Below are 27,408 nucleotides of genomic sequence, written 5' to 3'. Positions count from 1 at the left end.
TTGTTTATCCTAAGATGGACTGAAGTCCACATAAAATGTGATACTTTAAATTATCAAAACAAATAAAAATGTAAAACTCTCCCAGTGGGGCCATTATTTTAAGTTAGTTAAATCATTTGTGCAGAATATGTTATGTTTAAGATCCTTGGTACTTAACCTTGGATTTTGCTTCAGTTTTATTTTGCATTTGGAACTTGAAAAACAACACCCAAAAATTTAAAAACCTTCCAATGAACGACCAAACAACTGTCAGTTATCATCGTCATAGTTTACAGACATATTTCATCAATAGATTGGTCGCAAAGGTAAAAATGCAATTGTCGAAAACCAAAATGTGGGCAAACAAAGCGTGGTTTAGGATGTTCTTGTAACGTCGAGTAACTATTCCCTTTCCCAGCATCCAATTATTTACTCAAATCCGTCAGGCGCTTTTTTATTCCATTTCCCAGCGCATTTAAACGCATCAACTGGGAAGTTCCACACTATTCCGATGCACCACCATATCTGGAGACCACGAATGTTCTCTCGGATCCCATGGAATTCGTCTATTGGTGGTTGTGCCCTTCGTTGTCGAATTATGAACCTCTCAAATGAATGCAGACTTTTCGTCTACCATGAATCCTTTTGCTATTTTGGAGCACTAAGTCACTTTGAAGCAGTTGAAACATTTGATGAAATATCGGACGTTCAAGTTCATGGTAATGATCAGTGTCAGAGCGCTAGAGTGCACCAACCCCTTTGCTAATTGTTTTTTGCTCATAGAATCCCTCCTGTCATATTTGGACGGCGTTTACACAGTCAAAATGACAGATGATTGGGCGTCACAAATGTACAAGAGAATCCCCCTTGGGTATCCGATTCCCCGTTACAATGATATCGAATGTCTCCTGAGATGCTACTTTGATGACGGACCATGCTTTTCATACGTGGTGCACCAAGGGGACTGTTATCTGGGTGATCCGTTCGTTAATTCAAGTTTGTTCATTCAAACAGATTTGGCACTTTTAATGGAAAAGAATCGTGAGAACTGCATAACAAGAGGAGTAGCGAAAACTGGCATTGTTTTCAAAATGTGTCGTCTTTTTCCTCCATCAAAATTTCATGTCATTCATGGAGGGAGTGATCCTAATGGTGATCACAGAGGGTCCACCATTTTTATGGGACACTCAGGAGTTTGCCATGACAATTTCCTGGATTTACCCGTTCCCTTGAGTGCCATGGGTTATGCATATGGCGATGACTCAATTTTTGTCTGTGGAGGAACATCAGATACGGCAGGAGGGGAACAAGGTAACACTAATTATGGTTTGACTGACTAGAGATGGGTCCACTTGAAAGGATTGGTATTCCCAGACCAGTGTTATCGTTGGAGATTCGACACCTTTCCTCGTGTTTGGTTGCCACTTCCTGCCATGATGTATAGACAAATGATGTTCCCAATGTATTACCAGGATGGAGCATTGTATGCCGCTGGTGGTATCAGTGATGATTCCAGTATAATCCCAGAGATGAATCGGTTGATCTTGGGCGATTCATCTTGGACCAAGGGTGCAAGCTATGGAAGCTCAGGATTTTATGCTCAATGTGGGATTCTGCATCAAAGCCAAATTTATTCGATTGGCGGTTCGAGGTTTGCAAGTTAATCAAGTTTTTCTTGACTTTTATTTATTGATATGGCATTGATTACTGAAAGAAAGGTTTTTTAACTCGTCGTCAATTTCGATGTGGGCTGTTTTTGTTTCATTACGTTATCTTGTTCACTTAAAATTTGCATTTAAAAATGTGTATATACTCTGTTTTTATGGTGAATGCATACTACTCTTGATTTTTTTCAGCAATACAATTACCTATTCACTGTCAATCTATATTTACGATATTATGAATGACGATTGGCGTATCAGTCCTTTCATCTTACCACGAGGTACGTAAAAGCAAATTTTTAAATGCACGAACGAAATTGGAACTCTATCGTTCTCAGTTTTCTGTTTCTTCTGGTCATGATTTCCAATCTTTTATTGCCAATAATAGTAATAAAGTTTGGTTTACACATAACGGGTGATTTTGAATCACTGGCAAATCAACCAATAGATCAGTTATTTTGGGACTTGGAGGCGGTCTCTAGATTTTACCACAGAGGCCCAAACGTGTACATGGACTCAGTAGTTGTCCTTTAGTATTGAGATAATTGCTGTGACGCTTTCAGGTTTACGACACATGGCTTGTTCTATTGTGCTAGGGAATGGAGAGTGGATTCCAGACATCTTTTTATTGGCAGGGGGCGAAATGGGTTCAGGCGAATACTCAAATAAAGTGTACTCTATGGACCCCAGTTCAAATGGAGAAGTGCTGGAGATGCTAGAACTGTCCATGACCGTCGCTAAGTTTGGACCACAAAACAGCTTTGCCACATTTGCTGGAGACAATGTTTTTCTAGCAGTCGGTTTCGGGAACAATAGCTACCAAACCGAGTTTGTGCTCCAATGGAACCGCTGGAATCCGAGCTTTGAACCATTTAATAATGATCTACCGGGTCGGGTAAGTTGCCATTTGATCTAGTTTTCGTTGGTTATCTGAACGATGGAACGAGTTGTTTTTAGCAACTTCCTGGAAATGCCATGATTCCTCTTCGCCATGTGCCGATTTGCGAGTCTCAATCCCGTATGTGGAAACTCATTGTCAACCATGTCAAGCCAACCAGATTTCCAATTGGAGGCTGGAACGAAAACATGAATGACGATCAAAATTCTATTTACAGTCACTTTCAAATGCTAGAAGAATTCAGGTGGGTGGGGGTATTTGACTTGTTCAAGCTACAATAGCGTATTTGTCAATACCAGGTGACGTTTTGGTGAAAGAGCCTGAGTCTTAGTCTGTTAATTTGTGTCCATAGTACTCATGGTAAACTTAACCAATGACTCACATTAGGCCTATCAAGCTAACAAATTAGTCATTATTGTACATATTTTGAATTTCTTTGTCGCTTTAGATGTGAAGGAAGGTTTCACTTCCGTTTAATCTACCCGGAGCTTGGAACCTACAATGAGTGGTACCAAACTAATGACCCATCACTACAATCTAATGGATCAGCCACCGACTTTATAGGTAACTGATAACACTCCTGTGGTACATCTGAAACTTTAGTGCGACTACCGGGTGCGAGCGACACTGCCCCTTCACCATTGTTTCTAACCGTGAAAACTTTGATGAAACTGGAGTTTCCCAAGCACTGGTAGTTAGTTGTTCATGCAAGACTCATACTCTCTTTTTCTCATCATTGCCTTTCTCTTTCACACGAACATAATCCTTTGATCTAACCCACATTTCTCTCACCTACCTGGATTCTTGGATGCAGTCGTGTCATCTCCTCTCGTCTCAACCTTCTCATGACATCAGTCAAAAAACCTTATCAAATTTTAGGAGAAAATTCGAATCCTTCTTGACGGCTTTCTATGCCTCGCAATATTATCAGCATCACTTGATTTTATGGTTTTCTTCAATTATTGCTCAGATTGAGCACAAATATCTCTAAAAGTTACCAATATTTGTTTGAATATTTCTGTCAACCTTTAATAAGGCTTTTGAACCACCGTGTCAGTCGTCTCACTGGCGAGATGAGACGAGTAAGCTGATCATCCAAAAATCTAGCTGTTGTTTCTCCCTACTTAAAAATTAGCTTGATGATGTTGAATCTAAAGTCTTCATTATGAAGTGACAATTGAAAGACCTTAAATATTTTGGTCTTCTGAAGACAAGTCCAGCAATCGCAGATTTTCGTTCTTGGTCAGGTCTGCTCTTCAGGGATTCGCTGTTCTTGCTTTGAGTTCTCGACTTTTGAATCATGGAAAATGGACAGAGAAAGCCTTGTCGCCCGTCATTCTGGGCTTCATCCCGACCTTAAGCATGACCATAGTTTTAGCTAAAGTTTTAGCTTTTCTCCTTAACGAGAAAATATTTTCTTGAATAAAAACATTTTTTCAAATATTTTTCATGTTTTGGAAAAGAAGATAAGATTTTAACTTTTTTGAAAATGATGTAATATTTCAGTGGAAATATATGGAAGATGTAACTCATCAGCTTGCTCAACGCAACATTTGCCTTTATCTCCCCCATGCTCCTAGGCATAATCGAAAGAGTGCTGATTTTTCACAAACCGACGATTTTATTTAAGGTTAACACGCAATTATTGTCCGAAAACACAAATTAGCAAAATAGCAATGAAGTGTTGCACAATTAAGAGAGCAAGTGTTTCTTTCAATTCATGATTCATTAAGCAAATAAGTTTTTGTCTTTTTATGGTGGTGTCGAATTGAAGAGGCTTAACACAATTGCGTGAACTTTTATTATCTTTTTCAACACGTTTATATTCTATGAATAAATCTGCAACATTACAAAGTTGTATATTCTGAGCTAAGCTCCAAACCTAGTGGTATGCAAGATTTCCAGTTGGCCTATTGATGATAATTTGTAAGTTATTTAACATTGGTATTATCAAAGCCAAAAAGCCAAAGATAACTTTTTTTGGGTGGGGGTGAGGGGATAACAAGGGACCAGTGATGGGCATCAATGATATAAAAGTTAACTATGTCAATTGCTAAGTCATTGCTTCAAAATTAACCTTATGAACCCGTTCTTCATTACTCTTGAACAATGTTTATTCCCATAGAAGTATAGGAAGAATTTGTTCAAAAAGAGTTGCAAACTAGCAAAAAAGGCTCCAGAGCACTTTGAATCCAGTAGTTGTGGCTAGCCTTCAGAGAAAGTTGGATTTAATCCAAGGTAGAATTAAGGCCTCCATTGAGACAGATCAGTTGAACAAGGTAAGTAGAGTTGTTCAAGAGGTGAGGTCGAATCCGAAGGCGTTTTTCACTTACGCAAACTCTAAGAGAAAGATCAAACACCCTGTAGGGCCTTTTGAGGTCGATGGGGAAGCCATAGACAATGTAGGGACTATGGCCAACATACTTGGAGATCAGTTCTCTAGTGTGTTTTCAACTCCACTGAGTTTAGGAGCAACAGTCCATTGCTCTATTGATGAGTTTGTTGGGACTGGCAAGGCTTGTCAAGCTGAGCATTTAGATGATCTTGTAGTCACAGATCAGGATGCTTTAGAGGCCATCAGGGACTTGAGACTCTCGAGCTCCCCTGGCCCTGATGGAGTGACATCTCAGTTTCTGATGAGATGCTCACAGGTTCTTGCTCCTGTTTTCTCGTACTTGATGCGTTGCATCTTGGACCAGGGCAAGTTCCCCTCTTCTCTGAAGGTAGCTCATGTTGTTCCAATTTTCAAAGGGGGAGATAAGTCACTCCCCAGTAACTACAGGCCAATTTCTCTCACTTCGAATATTGCGAAGGTGTTTGAGAAGATCATGAAGTTCAAACTTGTTGAATTTCTTGATATACATGAAGTCCTTCCTCCTAGCCAGCATGGGTTCCGAGCACATTTTAGCACGGTTACCCAACTGATTGAGCATATAGAGCAGGTTATTGAGGGACTGGAGAGCCATGAATCAGTCGATGTAGTTTATCTCGACTTTGCCAAGGCCTTTGACAAGGTAGATCATGGCCTTTTAGTTAACAGGCTCCATGAGATTGGGATCCAAGGCAAGGTTCTCAATTGGCTAAGAAGTTTCATTTGTGGTAGGAAACAATTAGTTAAGGTTGAGGGATCCCTTAGTGACATACATGATGTCAAGTCGGGGGTCCCTCAGGGCTCCATTTTGGGTCCTCTCCTTTTCATCATCTTCATTGCTCCGCTTCAGAAGCTTGGTAGTAGTAATGTCAGTATCTCTTCTTATGCTGATGATACAAAATTGGTAGTTGGTAGGAATGGTCAGGATTCCGGTTGTCTGGCAAAGGTCCTAGACCAAATTTATTCCTGGGTTGCTGCGAGTAACATGGCCTTGAATGGAATGAAATTCCGCTCAATGACCTTTGGGTCGACGCCATTAGACACTCCACTATTAGATGATGAAGGTAAGGACATTGAGCAGGTCTCATCCATGAAGGATTTAGGTGTAGTCCTCCAAGATAATGGAAAGTTCGATGAGCATATCCAGTTGAAAGTTGGTAAGGCTTTTCAAACATGTGGTTGGATATATCGCACGTTTAAGTCCAGAGATAGTATCACGATGCTAACTCTGTACAAGTCGATTGTTCAGCCGCATCTTGAATATGCCTCTCCCATTTGGGCTCCAATTAGTTCAGCAGGTTTGCAAAAGCTCGAGCAGGTCCAAAGATGTTTTACTAGGAACATTGAAGATATGAGAGAGCTCTCGTATTGGGAGAGGTTAGAAAGGTTGGGATTGTACAGTACTCAGAGAAGGTACGAAAGGTATCTGATATTGTACGTTTTCAAAAGCATTCATGAGCTTTGTCCCAACCCAGGATTTAGGGTCAATTGTAGTGACCGTAGAGGCTTAATGTGCGTTTTGAGAGCACCTTCAAGCCCTCGAGAATCCAGGCTAGTTAAAACAATGAAGTCCAACTCTCTTCTTTCTCGGGCTCCTTCATTGTTCAATTTGCTGCCCTCAAATATTCGTAGGGTTTATGTAGGGGTTGATCCAGTAGCAAGATTTAAGTCAGACTTGGACAAGTTTTTGACTAAAATTCCGAATCAACCTTATATTCAAGGATTAGCCAGATCAGCCAACTCCAATTCGTTGGTCGATCAAATAATATATATAAATAAAAGTCAAGTATAATAAATAATCTTCTCGTCTTGAACTGCTGGGATTCCAATCCCGGTAGCGGTAAGGAAGTCCGCACCAAAAAAAAAATCCCTCATCCTTCTTCTCCTTGCCCTTCCCTTCTTCCAAAACGGTCCCTCTCCGTTCTCCCCACCAACGTCCATAGGGATCTCTAACTATATATAAGTATAATATTTGCCATTGATTGTTAATCAATTTGAGCCCGGAGTATCGCATTGAAGAGCCTAAAAAGAGCATTCTGAAATTTAGTGTACTTTCTCTAGGTGGTTCTTATCTCTAGACATTCATCATCCAGCAGATAATACCCAGATTAAAAATAGGCTCGAATACGGGCCTTTTCTTTCGGCTCCGGCTCTGCTGCAAAAGGCTTGGTCACGCTTCAAAAGAGAGCCGTCTGTTGGATCATTGGAGCCAAAAGAAATGCCCTTACTGATGGTCTTTACAAATCCCTATTTTTTAAAAAAAAATCAAGGACCTAGCTAAACAAAGCCAGATGATGTTTCCCTTTTGGTGCATGAAAGGAACCGTCCCTAGTGTAGTCAACTTTCAAGGTTTTCAAGGAAGAGGGTGCTATTTTTATTTTAGTTTACCTTTAATCAAATCATCATGGCTTCAAAATCTCCCTCCTTATCTCCTTCAAAAACATGAAATGATCTTTAAAAGCAAACTAATTTGAAATCTTCTTGCCAAGACTCATCGAAACTCTGGAAATTACAAACGCTGAATAATTTCATCGACTCAAATTCATCAGATTGTCATTTAAAGAATTGTTTTGCATGAAATTCTTATTTTTTTGTCTTTTTGCCGTAATCTGACTAACTTTGTGATCTGTTAAAAAGGCGCTCCGGCGAATATCGTGATAAGTGGCATGTTACAATGTGACATATCATCCATTGATCCTTCAAACGTTTTAACCATCTTTTACATTACGAGTGTGAAAGCGCCCTATTGGTTGGTACCCTCCCTACATGTATCCTTTTGGTTTGGACTTCCATGCAAGCAAGCCATATGGCTAATGGAAGTCTTACGCATGTTACTCATTTGTAATATCATCTACTAGAGGCATTTTAAGTTTTGTACTTTACATGACCTTTATTATTCCAAAGTTGCTTAACAAACGAACTTTTATTCTTTATCTTTGGGCACTTCTTATTTGTACTTTCTGATATTTTGAGGAGTAGTTGCTTTTTTTGAGAATAAGAGAAATGGAGGTTCAGAATAAAAATGTAGCCTTTAGATATAGGCGTCAATCACTTGATTGGAAATAATGATTGCGAAAGTGTTGTTGCACTATCAAGCAGTCAGGACCTAAACCATTGCTTAATATTTAATTTGAAGCCATAGTAGTTCGTAATTTTACCCATGTAAGATTGGAAAAGCCTAGACGAAGTAAAGGGCGAAGAAGACACCCAAGATGCCCTTAAATTCTTCCCACCTTGAAATTCCGTTTATTCATATTTCAAAAGCACTTTTGTTCATATACTGCACCAGTGGGTCTCTATTGTTGGAATATGAAAAAGCTAAAAAAACACTTTAAAACCTAGGCGTGGCGTTGGGTATGCCCTTGGGATTTAATGGATTGGTGCACAACAACAGGGATGCTCTGACAATTGGGGATTCTAATTCGACGTATCCACATTGGTTTTCTGTGGGGAGAATCAAAACGGATTCTCTCACTGGAGAATTTCCTGGACCGCCCAACGTGTTCGTTTCCGTGGTGCAACTTTTTGTAAAAGATGATTGCATAATAGCTTTGCCTGAATTATTAAAATGAATTTTTTTTGTAGGCGAATTACAAATGTAGAAAACCAGTCAATAAAATCATTTAGATTTGTACTTGTTTCTCTGTGTCCCATGTGGCCAAACATATGATATGAGGCTTCCATCAATGTACTTTTATGACTAAACATTCAGTTTTAATACATTCCACATTTTTGCTTACATTTCTTGGTATGGTGTTTTCTTTTTGCCCAAATTACCGCAATCGTTGTTTACTTTTGAACAGTCCTGAAGTTCGACTTTTCCCTGTCAACTTGTTTCACTATTGAAAATGGAAACCAAGTATTCTATAAAGAAGATTAGTTAACAAAAGTGTAAACAAATCGAAAATTTGGCTGGCCCAGGTGCTATGACGTCACGTGACTGGATGCATTGACTAGCCTAAGAAGTCATAAGGACTTGAGTGAATAAATGGCAAATTAAGCATTGTTTATTTGCCATAACTAATTGCACTATGAATTTTGAATCCATTAATTCTTCTCACAAAGTGTCATGATCAAAGACACAAATTCAGTGATGGTGAAGCTGTTTTTTCTCTTGATTTAGTAAGCTCTTCATTCATGTGTTAAAAGTCCATGCTTGACAAATTGTAGAGAGAAAACTGCATTTTGAACAAGTGCTTTCTTGTAATGATGGTAGTGTGACAAGCTAGGGACATAGAGGAGCGTTATAATAGAGCCGTGTCGAGAGGAGGCTTGTCAGGGTGGGGCATGCCAGGAAGGTTGAGGTTCTTTTAGGTAATGTTGATCCAGCAAGGTCAAAGTAGAATCGATGGAGAGTCCAAATAAGGTTCTCCAATCAGGCAATGGGCTTGGTAATTTGGCAATCATTTTTGGGCAAAACTTGACCATGGACTTAAAAGAGTTCAGCCTAATTATATGTGTATTGCACGTGCAAGTCCAGAGATAGCATCACGATGCTAACTCTGTACAAGTCTTTTGTTCAGTCACATCTTGAGTATGCTTCACCCATTTGGGCTCCAATTAGTTCAGCAGGTTTGCAAAAGGTCGAACAAGTCCAAAGATGTTTCACTAGGAACATCACAGGAATGAGAGAGCTCTCCTATTGGAAGAGGTTAGAAAGGTTGGGACTATACAGTGTTCAGAGAAGGTACGAAAGGTATCTGATACTGTACGTTTTTAATAACATCCATGAGCTTTGTCCCAATCCAGGATTTAGGGTCAATTCTAGTGACCTAAGAGGCTTAACATGCTTTTTGAGAGCACCTTCAAGCCCTCGAGAATCCAGGTTAGTTCGAACAATGAAGTCCACATCTCTTCTTTATTGGGCTCCTTCATTGTTTAATTTGCTTCCCTCTGATATTTGTTGGGAATACATAAGCCTTGTTGATCCGGTAGCATCTTTCACGTCAGACTTGGACAAATTTTTAGATAGCATTCCAGATCAACCCTACATTCAAGGACTAGCTCGGTCTGCCAACTCAAATTCGTTGGTGGATCAAATATCATATAAAAATTGACAGTTAATAAATAGACGAATTATAACCTTTCAATTCAATAATATTGGGGAATAGATTTCTTGTAGCGGTTAGAAAAGACCGTGAAAAAGCAAAGCAAATAATGATAATAATTAAACTCATCATCTTTTATAGCTCAATCATTTTATTAGATAAAGGGACAATCATTAGAAAAACGAAACGGCCTCACTTTGATATTGCCTTGGCCAGTTCTACTCAAATTGACCAGAAAGCTATTCAAATATATCCGAACAAGAAATAACTGGGATTGAGTGGCGAAATTATACAATCTTTTTCTCAAAAGAAGGAACACAGAGCGCTTTAAGTTGCAATTTATCGGGATAATCTTACTTTGCTGACGTCATGTAGAGTCATGTGAAGTCATGGCAGTTGGCAAAACAAACTCAACTGCTTTGCCTTTGTAAACGACAAGAGAGTTTGTTTGTAAGTTGTGAATCGCTTCTTTGTCGAATTTATGCGATAAAATTTGTGTCGTGTAACAGGACCAAAAATGATGAAGTAGCAGAGGCTAGCGCTATAGCAGGCTTAATGTATTGGTAGAACTTTTTCTTTTCATTATGCTACCCTTGTTTTGATCTCTGACTTCTTTGCAGTATTTGTACTCCAATATTTAGCGAAAGGAGCTGCCATCTGACTAAGTAACAAATAACAAACAACGATTAGAACAAGTGAGGAAATTTATTAGTATGCTTTGAGAAGTCCTAACAAATAAACAATGAAAGAGTTAAAATGGTTCAAAGTTTTTTGGAATTTCCAGACCTGGGAAGAGGAGGACATATTTTATGAACTCAAAACGTAAAAACATCCATTAAATGAAGATCCCCTTTTGGTGCAATTAACGTTTTTGGGGTCAAGTCGTCATTCCAAATGAAGACAAAGGCAAAATATTTAGCCATCTTTTTTTGTAGCAGATACGATAATTCTATTCGTAAACATATCGTAAAATATATTGTAAAATAGTTTTGGCTAAACTGAAAAATTAATTCCGAAAAACATACAAGAGGACTGCAATTTTTTTTGGTCTGTTATGTTACACTTTCTTCGAAAAGACAATTTTCGATCACTTTTATTTTACACATTTCTACGGCTACGGTGAATGGTTTTCCCAGCACTTCCAAACGAAAAAAAGGTAGAATTTTTACTTGAAATTAAATTCATATGATATTGAATCCACCAACGAATTCGAATTGGCAAATTTGGCTAGCCCTTGAATATTGGGTTGTTCAGGTATTTTGATAACAAGAAATGTCTAAGTCTGACTTAAAGGACACTACTATATCAACACCTACATAACTTTGAATGAAATGTTCTGAATTTAGATATAATGCTTAGCTTGTGCTTAAAACGTTTATGAAACCGTTCGCTGTTTCGGAGAATGCGTTTCTTAAACATAAAAAAACTGTGTATAAAAGCTCAATGTATGAGCAAAAAACTCCTTTAAAGCTCAAATATTTTAGACTCTCTATTCATGATTAATTGAATGACGTCTTTTGGCCAAATTTATATTGCACATATTTGGAACAGAACAGATTGATTGGCCCTTGAATGTTGCAATATAATATAGGAGATTTTGTTATGGATGAAATTGTAATGCAATAGTATAGTCAATCCTGGATTAACGAGAATGGGCTATAATGATGCTAACACTACGCTCCATTACCAAAGTATTACTAATTTTTTTACTTGTTCGAACCTCACCGTGTGCCTAACGTTAGTTAACATATGCTTTCGCCACCTTAACCCATTATCCGAACTTTAAGAGAAAATCTTAACTTCGAAAGAAATATTTTGCTTTCTTATATTTTTGCCAAAATCATTTATTTGTTTTATCCTTTTTTCGCAAAATTTTCTTGTTTACCCGATTCCAGGGATTCCAGACTTTTCAAACTTGTATTTTGCAGTGATATTAGTTCTTAGGAAAATTGATGGGTTATTTTCAGATTCCTTAGTTATGCCATGGTGAATTTCGAATGCCATGGACTTTTTCCCAAATTGAAGAGTTTGAAGGCAGTTCTTTTTTCTTTTAACAATCATGTCACGGACATATACACCTGCAAATTCAAAAGGGATAAAAAAAGAGTAAATAGGGGCGATATTTAAATTTGAAATCATGTTTGTCGTAAGTATCACCTCATGAACGAAACACGTTTCTTCGATCAACTTACCTCTCGGTCCTCCGTTTTCAAGCACTGGTTCATATCTTAATCTTAGAAGTGATTTGTTTTTGTTCTTGCATCAAGTTTTGCATTAATCAGACTAAATCTCCAAAAGGCGTGATATCCAAGAATTGCAACGATTCTTTTATTGCGTTCATATACACCTTTTCTTGAATTAATCAATAAAAAATGGCAATTGACGTTTCGTCATATATTTATGTTAGGTGCCCACTTAATTCTGTTCAGTTTTGGTCGATTGAAGAGAAGGTTACCCAAGCACAATTGAACCATGAGCAGGTTCTTTCATGTTATGCTCCTAACTATTGGCCTCATGCAAATCAGGTGTAGGGCATCATTATTCAAAAGACAAGCTGTTGGCAAGGAGATATGGCCTAAAACCATATACAAGGAAATCTCGTTCCCAGTGCAATCCAGATTAGAATGCACTGCTCTTTGCTTCCTGGAAACGGAGGAATGTCTTGGGAGTGTTTGGGATGGTCTTTTATGTTATCTGGCTGATCCAAGATCGCAGTTCTCAGTAGCTCAATCACCTCAAGCCAAGGATATGGAAATGTTCATCCAACAAGGTAATTTGTTCACAGTTTGTTCACGATATTACTCAATCTTCGTCCAATTAAGATTGTGACGTAAAGGAGATTTAATAAAAAAAAAATGTACTACGGCACCCTGATATGGGACGTTTTGTGGAGGAATAATTTAAACATGCGGCTCAATTGAATATTCAATTACTGAATGAGTTGCGTTCCAAAACTCAAAAAAGTGTCGTTTTCAGAGTACATAGTTCTGTCATTGTACTAATATCTTGGGTCAATATCAGAATACTGTTTACTTCACAGGCCGGTTATATTTTCGTGTATAGTGTTGGCTGGCTCAAATGCCAAGACATCTAGATATGTTTTCCTTTGTCAGAGACAAAAGGAACAACTTTTGTGAAATACACATGTTTAAAAGTAGCTCAGATAAGTGTGTAAAACAACTTAAAGTCCATTAAAATGCCTCATTGCTAAAAAAAACGTTGGCAATCAGTATCAAACGTACTCTTAATTATGTTTTGACGAAAAATTTAACAAACTTCTATTCAGCAGATGCTTACTTATTACAACTTGAAAGTTGCGTTTTACACCTTAAAACAACGAAAAGTGGCATAATTATACTTCCACGTATTACCAAGCCGTTTTATTTTTTTTCGATAAAACGACAAGAACTAACATTTTTTCATTTCCTTTAAGATTTCTTTAAAAGCTAAAAGTGGCAAAAAGTCACTTAAAACTTAAAAAACATGTAAATTGTCTTAGCGTACTAGCGATGTTTTTATTCAAAAATTTTTATTATCAAAATTCAAGATCAAGCTTGACTAAACTTGCAATTTACAAGTATGGCATCACAATTGTGAAATATTGACATTAAGTAAGTTTTAAGATATATTGCAAAGTATTTTCCAAAAAAATTAAATACTTTCATTTATATTTTAGGCATGGAAAAATGATATTATATTTTTGGGCAATTGCTTTAAGATATAACCAGAGCAAATTTGTAGTCACATTTGATGCAAATGCAATCTTTGAAAGTGTGATATTTTATCGCTTACTCAATTGATTTGGATAAAATTGGAGTTGGAAACGCAAGTAAGGTTACTTCCAACATCTAATGATTATGTTTTTAAAATATTATCTCTTTGTAGGTTTTAAGTGCATCAATATACTAATCTGAGATAAAATACGACATAAAAGTTGTTCCTTTTGTTTCAATAACAACGAAAATCGTTAATAGAAGTTTTGGCATTTGCACGAAAACTTTACCAGTGTTGTGGGTACCACGGAATTCTAATAGATGGGAAATTGGAATTAATGATAAAGTCATTCAATGCCCGGTGCAGGTTGGTTGGAATGTTGTTTATAATGATGATGCTTTAAGTAGGGTCATTTTAGGGTTATGAGAATAAGGAAATAGAAAAACAACATAGTGTTGGAAATATGGTTTATGCTGTAAGTGGATTTGAGAACCCTAGGTTCACCCCATAAACCGAATGGTTAATTTTCACGGGGGACATTCGACAAGATTGATGCCACTATGCAATCCTCAGCTTTGTCCCAAAAGAAGTGAGTGACTCAGAGAGCTCGCTCAGACGTTTCAGTGACCGTTCCTATGTAAACGCCAAAAATCAAGAGAATGCCTTGCTTACTCGGATGTCCGACATGAATAACAGTCGGGAACCGATCAGCCAGTCGAGTATGAAGCAATGATCATTTCTGTGACATATCCCATCCATCTTTTGATTGCTCTATCCATCTCGCTAATGGTAAGTTGAAACGAATTCTGAATTCATGCGAGTCGTCCAAAATCTAAATTAATCCTCCATGAAATGCCTCAGATCAGGGTGTCGTACTTCATTTTTCCTTTTGTTTTCATTACTTCACGTGACTAGTGCGAGGCCATTGTAATCATGGGTCTTGTTGGAAGTATATTACCAATCGGAATAAAGCTAACGTATAATTATACATATTGGCGTATTGGAAAGCGTTGGGAAGCCAAAAATGATGCTATTCATGCTGACAATGGCTGATGAGTGTAGAAACTGAGCCATTTCTTTCGGGGTGTTCGAGAGGGCCGTGGTGGCCACTAATGCGGTTTGGGTTGACCTTTCATCATGTTTATTCTCGGTTCATTCGTTCAATTGGGAGGTGGGAATCCACCTATGATCCTAGTTTAAGCTAATTTCCAACCTCGAAAGGCAGACCAGGCTCGTGCGTGGGTGGTTGGGTCAGCTTGGGGATGGGTTAGAGATAGATGGGCCGGTTCTTAATCAACTGCCTGACGTGACGGGTAGGTATGTTCTTTCTGTCCACGGCGATACCTTCAATGCAAGAATGAAAGCATTGGGACAGAGAAACACATTGAAATGATTCAATGTAAATCATAGCCTCCTCACTTACTTACTATTCGATCCTGATATCGAATGCCTCCGAGGCAGTCAGTCACTTCTCTAGGATCAAGGCCTGGGCCACTCTCAAAGGCTACCATGGTTTCTTTGTCTGTTTGGTCCCTTGCTTGGTTGGGTTCGTCTCCCGTTTGAAAGAGATTGATCCATGCATGCATCCATTAATGGAGCAATCAATGGCACATGGTCGAGATACCAAATCGTCGTGAGGAGGGTTTATAAGGGCAGGGACAGGGGGTGAGCTGGGTGAGCTGGCTGGCAGGAATCGTAATCTTCATAATTTGGGTTCACTTCGATCTTTCACCACGCCCATTGATCTATTCATAGCGGCTGATGGGCGTTTTCCACTCGTTCATTTACTCACTTTGTGGAAGAAGGCTCAACGAGAAGATGTTGATGCCCAACTAGGGAAAAGTGTTGTCAATTTGAATTATCTAGACGGTCAACCCAGGAATGGGAAGGACAGTCCCCGAGTGTACTCACGGACCTCAAGGATATCTCGAGTGTACTCGAGTGTACTGGTTGCGAACATAGCGCAAAAATGGGAATGTTAAGTAACAATAAAAAAAATCCAGTTGACTTGACTATGCTTCAAGCACATTAAGCATTTTGAATTAATAAGCTTAACATGCGACCTAGTTTGATATGGAGTCGCAAGAGACTTTCTTTGTTATGTTTATTGTTTATTGATTTGGCCACCCGACATCAGATTTGATGATGAGAGTATGAGCTAAAAATATTTTGATCACAAGGATATAAGATACATTGTGAAATGAGTCATTGTACACAAGAATACTGATTATTATTATATTATTAGTATTTTCAATTCAATGTCTGGAGGTACTTGGTATGTAGTATTAATGCTCCTCGAGTTTGCCGTCTTTCAGTGTTGAACGTTTTTCAACGTAGGTTATAGACAACAGTAGCCGACGATCGGTGCAAAAGAATGGTGACAAATTGAAATGCTTTTTGTGCAGTAGCAAGTGATTGATTTGTTGCAGCACAGGGATGAAATGATTTTTTTTATAAACCACCTTCTCCTTTCTGCAATTTCTTGCCTGTGCGAGCCCGTCGACTCTATAACATAGTCTAGCGTATGCTCCAAGGCCTAACTGTTTATTGACCAACTTTGCCTGTGATTTGCTTGATTCGTTTGCTCAAACGATCACGGATATAACGACTTTATTTCTCTCCCCTAATGTCAGAAATAAAGTATGTACGTATTTCCTTTCCCGTACAATAATAAGAAGCATCAATTGGCTGGTCTGCAAGTCACATCGAGGAGATGAAATAGGGGTTTTGCCGACTTCCAACGCACATCCTGAGCATAGGGAGCAAGCCAAGGATGGGCAAGCATGTAATATATTACAAAATCCAGCAGTCAAGTGTATTATCCGAGTGTGAAAGACGTTAACGAAGTCCACTAAGAAAGCAGAAACCCGACAAATTGCCATTTTAACCGCCCTAAAAACGATTTCATGCCCAAAATCCGACAGTTCGTGCGCCGTCGAAGTTGGGCCGTAAACTCCAAACTTGACTATTCAATGGTAAAACAACGTGAAACATGTGAATAATAAAAGTATCGATTTAGAGGAACAAGGCCCCTGGCACAAATACTTAACTCACTGACTAGAAAAATATTACAACTAATTTATACAGGATTCGACTTTTGAACGCAAAAGCCATTTGACGATTAGCTTGAGTTGTTTGAAATTGGTTCAACCAATAATTTTGCTAACCGAAAATTGTCCGACAACTTTGTTTTGACTTCAGAGGCTATTTCTTCTTCCTTGAATGAGTATTTCCATCTGGTGAATCCCATCATAAGCAATTGGAATGCCAAGGTTTTTCTATCAATTCCGAAAGAGTCACTATTTGCTTGTCTTCTTGAATGTAAATGGAACCTAAGGTGCCAACTCTTTGTTATCAAAGATGGTATATGTCATTTGGGCAACGGAACTACCAACGACAACCAAGCTCCACAAGTTGCTAATCCTCCAGGGGGAGTCTATGTTCGCCCAGGTGATGCAGCCAATTGATGACTCTTACAAGGACCTTCCAACATAGATGACACTTTTATTTCGTTTCAGGTTTCGTCTTGGAAGTCGGTTCCTTGATTGATGGTAATTGGTTAAGCGATTCCAATTTACAGTGGAGCGAATATATTTACTACTCAAAGACTTGCGATCAAAGGGAACGTTGTGAACTTTGGTGTCTCTTAGACGGTATGCCGTGCCAATTCCTTGCTTATGACGGATTCACTTGCTATTTGGGGTCAGTTGGACAACAAAGCGGTCTTAATAATGGCCTTCAACATGGTCTCCCACAAGGGACGAATGTCTGGGTGTCAAAAAGTGAGGTCATTTGGTATGGTTTCGTGTGAGGTTGCATTTTTGTCTCTTCTTTTAAACAATTTCAGATGGCATTAAAAATACCAATTATGGGGACGTGTTCGATAAGGGTTTTTCAAGTACGAAGTATGCTTCGTTTAATGTCAAATCGCGAAGCGCAGATGGCGTTGAACACAGTTGCAAATTTATCTGCGCTCTACTAACAAACCCCGTCTGTCATTTCGTCTTTTTGAGCGATGGGATTTGCCATTTTGGAAACATGGACAATCCCTCGCTTAGTAATTCTGATTCTTCAGAGGTTCAAATGGTTCGAGGGTTCTTACGTAAGTCTGACGCCTATCAGAACACTTTTTGTTTGCTTCTACCCATTCTTTTTTTATTTTGCCAACTTGTGGACACATTTACCTTCAAGAATTCTTTAGTTGAATGGAATTTTTGATGCAAAAGCAATGCTAAATTTAATCTTATCGATGAACGGCGGGCGTCTTTTGAATTGTATTAAATCCACACAATTTTCTTGGCATGAAGTTAATCAGAAGTGGTTTTCTAACCGTGTATGAAGCATTTCCCTGAGTTTGAAACTTACCACTGATTCCAAAAGATGTTTTGCTAAAAATTCTATACTTTTTGAGCAACTAATACTTCCATCATTACAACGAGAGTAAATCCACGTAAAATTGACAAAAGTATTCAACTAAAATCCTGAGGACAAACTAAAAAATGGCAAGAATATTTCAACACGATGTTGGTGAAATTGTTATTAATGACTTGAAACTTGTACTAAAGCTAAATAGATTGATTGAAATGATGTTGAAAGTTATTGAATTATTATTACTTCCGTTGTTGTTAGGTAACGATATGTTACATTTGGAAAGCAATTAAGCAAGTTCAATATTTGAAACCAGTGTTATTCTTATTACCTTAATCTAAACCAATGGAATTAATTGTATGGTTTCATCGGTCCCACACAAGTTTGACACCCTGTGCTCCTAATTTTGGGCTTCAGGGAGACACAAGAAGAATTTTCGGGATTGTAAGTCGGGTGTTCCAGAAGCCTGTCTTTGTGGGGATAAAAGTAGTTGTGGTGCAATTTTAAACCAATATCCTCTTACCTCTTTCCTAAAACATTGTCAACAGTTTCTTAAGTTCATGATTGGTTGGTTTTCAGCCGAATTAAATTCCACAATGGGCAGCTACTTCTCAATTCCAACCCACCACCATGTTTGGAGAATGAGAATGCACACTCTGCTGACACTGATTCCTACCATTGGTGCATGTAGCACTCGTTGCCAATTGATGGATTTGCCTAAACCATGCAAATTATTCGTTTTCGATGGCTTCACTTGTTATTTAGGCGCTTTACATCACTACGAGTATGCCGACAGTCCGGACGATGTATTCAATCTTCATGTTCATGGTGACAAATTCATATATACAATATATTCGATTTGCATTTTCAAATTTCAACTAATTGAAATTATTTCACTCAGAATCTGAAGTGCCTTATTTACGAAGCTTTTACAAGCCACGAGCTACAATTAATTGGGCCTCACAAATGTATAAGAAGATCTTACTCACCCATCCAAGCCCAAAGTCGGAAGATGAATGTCTTTTGAGATGCAACTTTGATGATGGACCATGTTATTCATTTGTGGTCCAAGGACAACATTGCTTTTTGGGGGATCCATTCGTCAACTCGAGTTTGTTTATTGAATCAGGGGAAGCAGTCCTTATGGAAACTAATCGTAAGAATTAAGAAGGGATCAAATGAAAATGAATCTAAGTATTAACAAGCCTCTGACGTTTCAGCCAAGCTACATCTAACTCATGGAGGACAAGATGGCCAGAATGACGTGAATACTTCCGCCATTTTCAGAGGATACGCTGGAGTTTGCGACCACGGTTTACTCGATTTACCCGTTCCCTTGAGGGCCATGGGTTACGCATATGGAGATGAGTCTGTATTTGTATGTGGTGGAACTTCTGACACTGAGGGTGGAGAACAAGGTAATCTAGATAATAAGGGTTAACTTTGGATCCAGAAGAGAGTGCTGATCCTTTCCAGATAAGTGCTATCGGTGGAGATTCAACACATTTCCAAGAGCTTGGGTCCCGCTTCCGGCGATGATAGATAATCTGGTGATGTTTCCAATGTTCTACCATGACGGCACGTTGTACACCGTTGGCGGTCTCAGCTCTGGGTCCAACGTGATACCAAATTTGCGAATGCTCAACTTGGAATCATCTTCCTGGACCAATGGGGCAGCATATTCAGACTCTGGATTCTACGCTCATTGTGGGATTTTGCATCATAATCGCATTTTTACATTCGGTGGCTCCAGGTTTGGACATGTGGACGAAGATGCTAAAGTTGAGAATTAACCACTCTGATTTGAGTCAATGGATTGCAAAGTTTTTCAAATGAGCCAGGCCCCAGGTGGCTTTAATTAGGAATCTTGGTTTTAAGCTCTATCAAACAGCTGGATCAAAAGCTATGCCCTCTCAAAGCGCAGTTCAAAACAGACACAAAATGAATGAATGAGCTAATCCTCTTGTGGTAATGGCTAGAGCTCTCAATCATTCTAGGCCTATTGTTAACTACATCAGCAAGAAAGGTAGACCTATAATGTTCATGTACTTGTTTTGGTTGGTTACTTAACAGGGGGATTTTCTCGCTCTGAAAGCTTCTTAATTGTAAAACTAAAAACAATGGCATGAGTTTGAATATGCTTCCTGCTATACTTGTGGGCAGTTAGCCGAAATTGGCGCATAAATCACAACACAAAAGGCATTATTATTCCCGCTCGGTAAGCGAAGGCGGAAACAAACAGTTGACGCCATTCCATGGAGAAAACTGAAAGACATCATGCGTAGCCAAGCTGCACCGTGCATGCATTGAATTTTAACATTTATTTCAATACCCACTTGTCTAAGCAAACATTATTCTAGTGATGAGCCAAGATGATACCGGGTGCGATGATAGCAATCATACACTTTTCTCGCAACTTTGAGGAGTGTAATATCCGGACCATAGAGATGGCAAGGAATTAACTTTTTATACATAATTAAGGGTATGATATTGCTACATTTATTTTTGAAAGACCGAGCCTCCTACTGCAATGCATCTTCCCAACCTGGACCTGAAGGACTTGACCGCTTTGGTTAGGTTGGCTTCAGATAATATTCCCAAATCCTACTTGACGCTGGTCTTCAGAGCAGTAGTATTTGCATGGCCTTTGGCGCAGGCAAGGCCCTCCACCCGCGCCCATACATGGTGGTTGAGGGGGTTCAGGTTTGGGCTATTACCCGGCCACATGGCCTTAGGTCAGAATCCCCCAGACCCCAGTTTGCGCTCTGCTCAAGAAACTCTTGATTGGCCCTCTTGGTATGACAGTGGGCGCCATCTTGCCGCAAAAGGTAGTTCCCAGGTCCATAGTGTTGATCAAGGGCCTGGAAGACCACCTCATCCAAAAGGCTGATGTACTTGGTGTTGTTGAGAGTAACACCACCCACCAAAATTGGTTTGAAAGCAAACCCATCAGTCGTCTCAAGACCAAAGCTCATGGCCTTGGCTGGAAACTTGCTTCTGGCTACAAATCTCACACTGGGATTAACATCAGTCTTTTTCTTGGCCAGATATTGGGTATTGCGTTGATTCATGTGCATGTCACAATTCCAATTTTTCTCAGCAGAAAAGATCACAGCCTTACCGGGATTTGACTTCAGCCAATTCAACATCTTCTTGGAGCAGGACTCTCTCTTTGTTCTGTGAAGTTCTGTGAGTGGTTGACGCTTCTCCTTAGCCCTTGATCTCAAACCCAGGTCCCTCCTTATTATGGTTCTCATTGTGAACTTGGACGTATTTGCCTCCTTTGCCACTTTTTTAATGCTGTGGGTTGGATTGCGGGCAATTTTCCTCTTTGTGTTTGAGATCAGTCTTGGAGACCTGAGAGTTCTGTTTCTTCCTCCATTTTGATGCTGAATATACCTGCCAGTCTCCCAATGCAACTTTTTGGCACCATTGATGGTTGATCGTCTGATGCCTAAGTTTCTGGAGATGTGGGAGTATCATCAACTTCAAGCCGCGCAATGATTTCGGCCGCAACTTCTCCATTTCGTTGTGGAATGGTCAAATGCCGATTGTTTTCCTCAAATTCAGCTATAAATAGCTGAAAGACATCTCCGGAATGCAGGGTTACCAAAAACCTCTTAATAAGTCTAGGCATATACCTTTATTTGTAGTTTAAAAAATTGTCCAGGCAATATCATCGCACCCGGTACCCGGTAGTGCTTGCACCGACTACACCCTGCATCACAATTTGTTGTATTTGGGGTGCTAGGGTTGGAGGGGTGAACCTTGCCCAGCCAGCGAAGCTAGCCATCACATCGCCCTAACATATTGTTCCGATAGGCAGTATCAGATTGGTCTGTATCAGATTGGTTCTCTATCTGTGGGAGTGGTTATTGTCTAAAAGTTTCCTTGATAAAGGGTGGTGGGAGAATCAAACCAGGGACCTCTGTCATGCTAGGAACCTGATCTAACATATCTAGCCACATATCTTCCCTTTTTTGTTTTGTTTGAAATCTTTCAAACGTTGGAAATTTAATGGGCTGATGGTGTGAGTTGACTGCGAGATTTGTCTTTGTTTTCACTCCACAAGATGACAAAAATCAGGGTGCCCAGCAACGGTTTTTCGTCAATCTCCTTCATTTAATTTGCCCTATTTCCTGCCAATCCCGCCTGCTTTGTTTGACGCCAAATTTGCAGCTGATGCCAACATGGAAAGCCTGAACAAGTCAACTTTTTACAATAGGCACCTTTAAGCTACAGCTGACTGATCACGTCATCTTCAAAAGCAAAGGTAAACAAATCTCTTGGGCGGTCACTTTTCCAGCGCTACTAGGACTATTGAACACATGTAGCATTCATTCCTCCAAAATTTCAATGAACAATGTCGCCAAAGCCAGGTAGTCCTTACTGTTTAGTGGTTTTGGGCCATCATGATCAAAACTCCAAAGAATAATCCACAATGGAATCTATGGATTGAAGCTGTTCTGCCATTACACTCAACGTTCAAGAATTCTGGAAGGATGGATGAATCGCATCCACGGGAGTCTCTTACAATCAGTAGACTCGGGCAAATTTTATTCAGAGTGGCCAACTCTTCTTAAAGATGATGTTCACCCACCCTTTTAGCCGTCCGCTTTTCCGGATTGGCCGAGGATAGGGATCTCCTTCCCAAATTCCAATTTGATTTCCAGACCAGCTGCTCTACCACCTTGGTAGTTACTCTCCTCTATAAAATTGTCCAATCTTTGTGGATCTCTCCTCAAGCACCTTCAACCCAACTTTCCTCCACCAACCATCTCAAATCATCAATAGTCAAGGCTAGGGCTAGGATCGAAAACATTTCCAATCGACTTCCAATCAAGAATCTTCCCTCTCTAATAGTTCTTCAACTCTTCCGGACCTACATCAACCCAATTTTCCTCTACTGCCTTCCGCTCAATCCGCCCTCAAATCCGCCGATGCCACCTTCACCAAATTCCTCAAACGATTTCTGTGCGTTCCCCAATATGCCAAAAATGCATGGAAGTATTTTTACAGCCAAACATCGGGCTGACCAGGTTAGTGTCCCAGTGTTGGGAACCTGACCTTTCCGGAGGTGATGTCCGGACACAAGTTGTCCTTCTCGGTCAAGGACGTACTAACACCCTACTGTCCTTGGCCTGACATCCCTTCGGAATATTGGCGGTCACGCACCTTTTTCCGGCTCCGGTCCAAATGTCATCAATGGCGGGAGCTGAAACAGGATCTGTTCAATCTGACCCACCCAATCTTCTGTACTAATCAAGATTTTCATCGCTTGTCTCTACCCAACTGTTTATGTACTGGCTGTGATTTGATTCTCCTCTTCACTTTTTTCATGTAGACTAAGCTCGAAGTATGGAACCCTCCTAACAGGGGATATTGGCCGTATAGACAAAGTGCAAAGAAGAATCCCTAAGTGGCACAATTCTTATCCGGGCAGAATATCTTCACTTTCTTCAAACATTAAAAGTGAGACGTACTTTCTTGGACTTCCCTCTTATGTTGAAGGTGTGCTTAAGACTGTTAACAATATCACTTCTTTGGGATCACCAATCTTTGCAATCACTTTTCTTAGCTCGTGAAGGATCAGATTTGATGAAGACGCGCAAATTAGAAAATGGGCCTTTTTTGGAATGAAATGTCAAATCTCGTGCACGTTACCATTCTTTTTATGCGTTCTGCTTGTATATGGAACACTTATGCTTGAAACATTCTTGAACAGTGAGTGCGTTTAAAAAACTTTTTTTCTAGCATGGTTCTAAATTATTAGTCCATTATTAAACCCCTTCTGTTATCATCAATTCGATGTTTGAGTAGTTCACACAATAAACAATTCTAGTCATAATTAGTGTCATATCTCATTCTAGTCAGGTATTTTATCGTTCTCACCATTTAATTCAAATTTTCTGGAATCGATTTCTGCCTGCAAGTGCTCATTTGCTTGTATTCATGTGGAAAGGTGTAAGAAACAAATTCAGCATTTCAAGATACTCGACTTCACCCGCGAAACCTTTTGCAACATAATGACATACAATTCAGCTTGCTCAATTATTTACATAAACTACAAGATTCGAGTCTGATTAATAATGGTTGACAATAAGTAATAACCTAAGATTCCAGTCAAGATGAAAGACGACTGTCGCAAGAATCTCCATCGATTTGATTAAGCTATTGTATTAGGAAATGAGATGTGACAAGTGACCGCCCAAGAACGTATCAAAATTTAGTTTTCGTGACCATTTTTCTCAGAAGGTTGAGTTTGACATCAGCTTAAAGGTCCCTATACTCGTCAGTCATCACAGGGTGGTCAGAAAGTATTTATCAAGGTAATCATTGACAAAAAATGCATTGGTTTGGCTTTTGTCATCAAACTAGCATTATTTGCGATGCCCAGGCATTTCTAAATTTTGTTAGCATTGCTCATTTTTCTACCTTTGATTTGGCTTGAGCTAGTATCTTGTGCCGAAAACAATTCTGGCCACCCTGATATGTAAGATGGAAAACATAAAAGCATAAATCTTCCATCCATTCATACATGAATTGTGCTGGCAGTCAGGGATATACAGGCATAATTTGACGGAAATTCGAATGCTTGAGGCATCAGTGTAAATGCACAACAACCTCCCATCAGACAGAACTCATGGCACGCTTAACCAGAGGATTACCCCAAATTTGTTTATCCCTTGAGTACACTTGCTTTCAGTTTGTCTATATTTTGAGCACATTCCAAGAGTACATTGTAGTATGTTTATGTACTGAAATGTATACTCCAGTATACTTAGTTTAGAATATGCTCGACTATGCTTTATAAAATACATTAAACCGCTTAGCAACTGGTCTTCCACTGTCTCTAGAGCATGTAATGAGTTTTGAGAGGGTGCAACGTTTGGCCCAACCGTTAAATCAAGCTGAAAATTGAAATGCGTAATTGAAATAACAAATGCCCATTCTCATTCGAAAAAAAAGATGCAATGTGTTAACTCATTCACTCAAGAAAAAATAATTCTCAACCTACCTTCCCTTTCCATATTTCTGGCAATTATGCTTTGGATATGTGGACGTTTAGGCCAGCTCTGACAGGTTCGTATGTTTGTTGGGACCAGTGTCAGTAATCCAAATTTGGGGCTTGGTACAGGTAGATTTGAGAGATTGGCCCTTCTTTCGCAGTACTATGAGTAAGGTTATAAAATTATGCATGAAAATGCAAATAAAGATGTAAAAAACAAGCCCAGGACGCAATAAGCATGCAATTGAACTTAAAAGCTGCTTTATATTGCAACGGCAAATAATTTTCAGCAATATGTTGAGCTGAACATAGATATTCTTAGAACAGTAAGCTCTGATTCCAGTGGATTAACATCTGAACAACAATCCAAGACTAAACTTCTATAACAATTACAGGTGTTGTGACATAACAGCTTTGACGTGTCAGTCGTCCCCAAAGTAATCAAAAGGCAGTAGGGGCACTTCAAAATTCAATTGCTGGTGTCAGGGTATCCGGAATAGATTTTGTGATCACTGCATGGGCCACGAAAATTCAAGTGTCTCCCGGAGATTGCCAGTTTTTATATCTGAGGAAACCTATTTTTTTTTTAGAAACTCGACTTCAGCTAATGTCATTCTTTGGAATTGGAATCGCTCAATGGGTTGCCGTTTGTGGGGTTTTGTTTGATAAAACATGCTCATTCAATGTTTCTAGTTTGCTGTAGGATCATATATAATTCCTAGGAAAGAGATGGAAGGCGTCACCCTGAATTGTCAAGTGGAGACATGCGCCAGGGGTTCCAATTTCTGATCAAATGAATGAAAATGCAATTTTTCGGCCCGCACGAAATCGTCCAAAAGAAGCCTAAAATGCATAAAAATGTGAAAACGGGCCCAAGATGCAAAAGATGCAAATAAGGGTCCAGGATGTAGATAATCTTAATGGCATAAGTTTGAAAACATCATCCATAATNTGAAAACGGGCCCAAGATGCAAAAGATGCAAATAAGGGTCCAGGATGTAGATAATCTTAATGGCATAAGTTTGAAAACATCATCCATAATTAGCTATAATCAGCATCGTTAAAAATAGTTTGAAGCGCCAAATTTGCATCACTGGCACTTACAGGCACGTTTATCTACTGGTACCGGAGCTTGCCTAGACATCCGAATAGTCAACAGTTCAAAATTCGTAAAATTGGCACTTTAATAAAACCAATTTTCGAATGCATTAACTTTTCATTATTGGACTTGTTTTCAAGTGCTCAACGAAACCCGATTAATTGTCTTTTGATTGTTTTAGGAATGTGATTACTTACTCAAAATCCGTCCAGATTTATGATATTACAAGTGACTCGTGGTTAGAAAGCAGTTTCAGTCTTCCACAGGGTAAGTTTATTGCACTTCCTTCCTATCCATAGGTTTTGTAAAGAAACAGCACAGTTCAATATTTACTCGACCATATCACATGGAGAGACGAAAAAGGAGATACGAAAAATTAGCATCTAGTAAAATAATCAAGGTTAGTATGGTTCAAACTCTTTCCGAGTCAAAAACTGGTACTCTGGGTGGAGTAGAAAAGCATATGCACTGCACACCCAAATGTACCTAACTACTGAGCCATCGATTCCCGCAAATTGCACAAAAATTTCGATACAGTAAGAATATGGTTTAGAGCCCTTAGTCTGCCTTTTAGGCTTGCGCCAAATGGCTTGCAGCCTCGTTCCAGGAAACGGTGACTGGATTCCAGATTTGTTCCTTTTGGCCGGTGGAGAAACAGGACAAAATGAGTATTCAAATTCCGTGTACTCCATCGATCCAACCTCCAATGGAGAGGTGAAAGAGCTCCTTCTATTGTCCATGACCGTATCTCGATTTGGATCACAAAACAGCTTTGCTGTGTTTCACGAAAACGTGGTCTTTCTTGCAACTGGCTATGGAAATGGCATGCACATGAATAACACCGTTTTTCTTTGGAATCGGTGGGACTCTAATTTCAATCAGTACAATAGTCTTATAAATGGCCGGGTAAGATTGACCATTTTTTTTACCTTTCTCGCAAATTTCAACACTCTTACTGCTTTGGTAGGAGCAACCAGGAAATGCTATGATTCCACTTCGCCATATACCGGTGTGTGGAGATAAAGGGCAATCCCAAATGTGGAAGATAATCTTAAATCACGAAATACCGACTCGATTTTCCATCGGAGGATGGAACGAAAACGTTGAAAATGCCCAAAGTAGTCGGTTTGAGAGGCTTGACGAATACCGGTAAGATCAATATTGGTCAAATTATGTAAATTGCATAAATAGGGACTAATTTGCGTATCTCGAAGAAAGTACAAAAATCTGTCTGACCAGAAACAGGACAAGAAAAAATAAC

At 39.3% G+C, this 27,408-nt stretch overlaps 2 protein-coding genes across 2 annotated transcripts in view; both read left to right on the top strand.

Annotated features, from left to right (window-relative positions):
- The first annotated feature begins 1,070 nt into the window (after positions 1-1,070).
- On the top strand, positions 1,071-8,734 carry LOC131889992 (uncharacterized). Its single transcript, XM_059239237.1, has 7 exons — positions 1,071-1,290; positions 1,354-1,630; positions 1,836-1,921; positions 2,204-2,535; positions 2,598-2,782; positions 2,987-3,102; positions 8,252-8,734. Exons 1-7 carry the CDS (start codon positions 1,071-1,073, stop codon positions 8,479-8,481), a joined length of 1,446 nt encoding a protein of 481 aa, XP_059095220.1. The 3' UTR covers positions 8,482-8,734.
- Positions 8,735-12,361: 3,627 nt separating this feature from the next.
- LOC131889737 (uncharacterized) overlaps positions 12,362-27,408 on the top strand; it is a 16,152-nt gene continuing 1,105 nt past the window's right edge. The window contains exons 1-11 of the mRNA XM_059238914.1: positions 12,362-12,727; positions 16,873-17,121; positions 17,190-17,453; positions 17,519-17,773; positions 18,619-18,867; positions 18,941-19,195; positions 19,260-19,457; positions 19,516-19,792; positions 26,329-26,414; positions 26,722-27,053; positions 27,115-27,296. Coding sequence (XP_059094897.1) covers positions 12,430-12,727; positions 16,873-17,121; positions 17,190-17,453; positions 17,519-17,773; positions 18,619-18,867; positions 18,941-19,195; positions 19,260-19,457; positions 19,516-19,792; positions 26,329-26,414; positions 26,722-27,053; positions 27,115-27,296 — 2,645 coding nt within the window. The 5' untranslated portion in view covers positions 12,362-12,429. The remainder of the gene's footprint in view (positions 12,728-16,872; positions 17,122-17,189; positions 17,454-17,518; positions 17,774-18,618; positions 18,868-18,940; positions 19,196-19,259; positions 19,458-19,515; positions 19,793-26,328; positions 26,415-26,721; positions 27,054-27,114; positions 27,297-27,408) is intronic.

This window comes from Tigriopus californicus, chromosome 1, assembly GCF_007210705.1.
Source record: "Tigriopus californicus strain San Diego chromosome 1, Tcal_SD_v2.1, whole genome shotgun sequence".
NCBI classification, from domain to species: Eukaryota; Metazoa; Arthropoda; class Copepoda; order Harpacticoida; family Harpacticidae; genus Tigriopus; species Tigriopus californicus.
This window is presented reverse-complemented; position numbering and strand designations above follow the sequence as displayed.

Bases quoted from the DNA above. Each gene is read 5' to 3' on its own strand.
- LOC131889992 (XM_059239237.1), top strand. From the start codon at position 1,071: ATGTGTCGTCTTTTTCCTCCATCAAAATTTCATGTCATTCATGGAGGG. The intron at 1,631-1,835 runs GTTTGCAAGTTA...GATTTTTTTCAG, and splicing joins TATTCGATTGGCGGTTCGAG to CAATACAATTACCTATTCAC. The intron at 3,103-8,251 runs GTAACTGATAAC...TTTAAAACCTAG, and splicing joins ATCAGCCACCGACTTTATAG to GCGTGGCGTTGGGTATGCCC.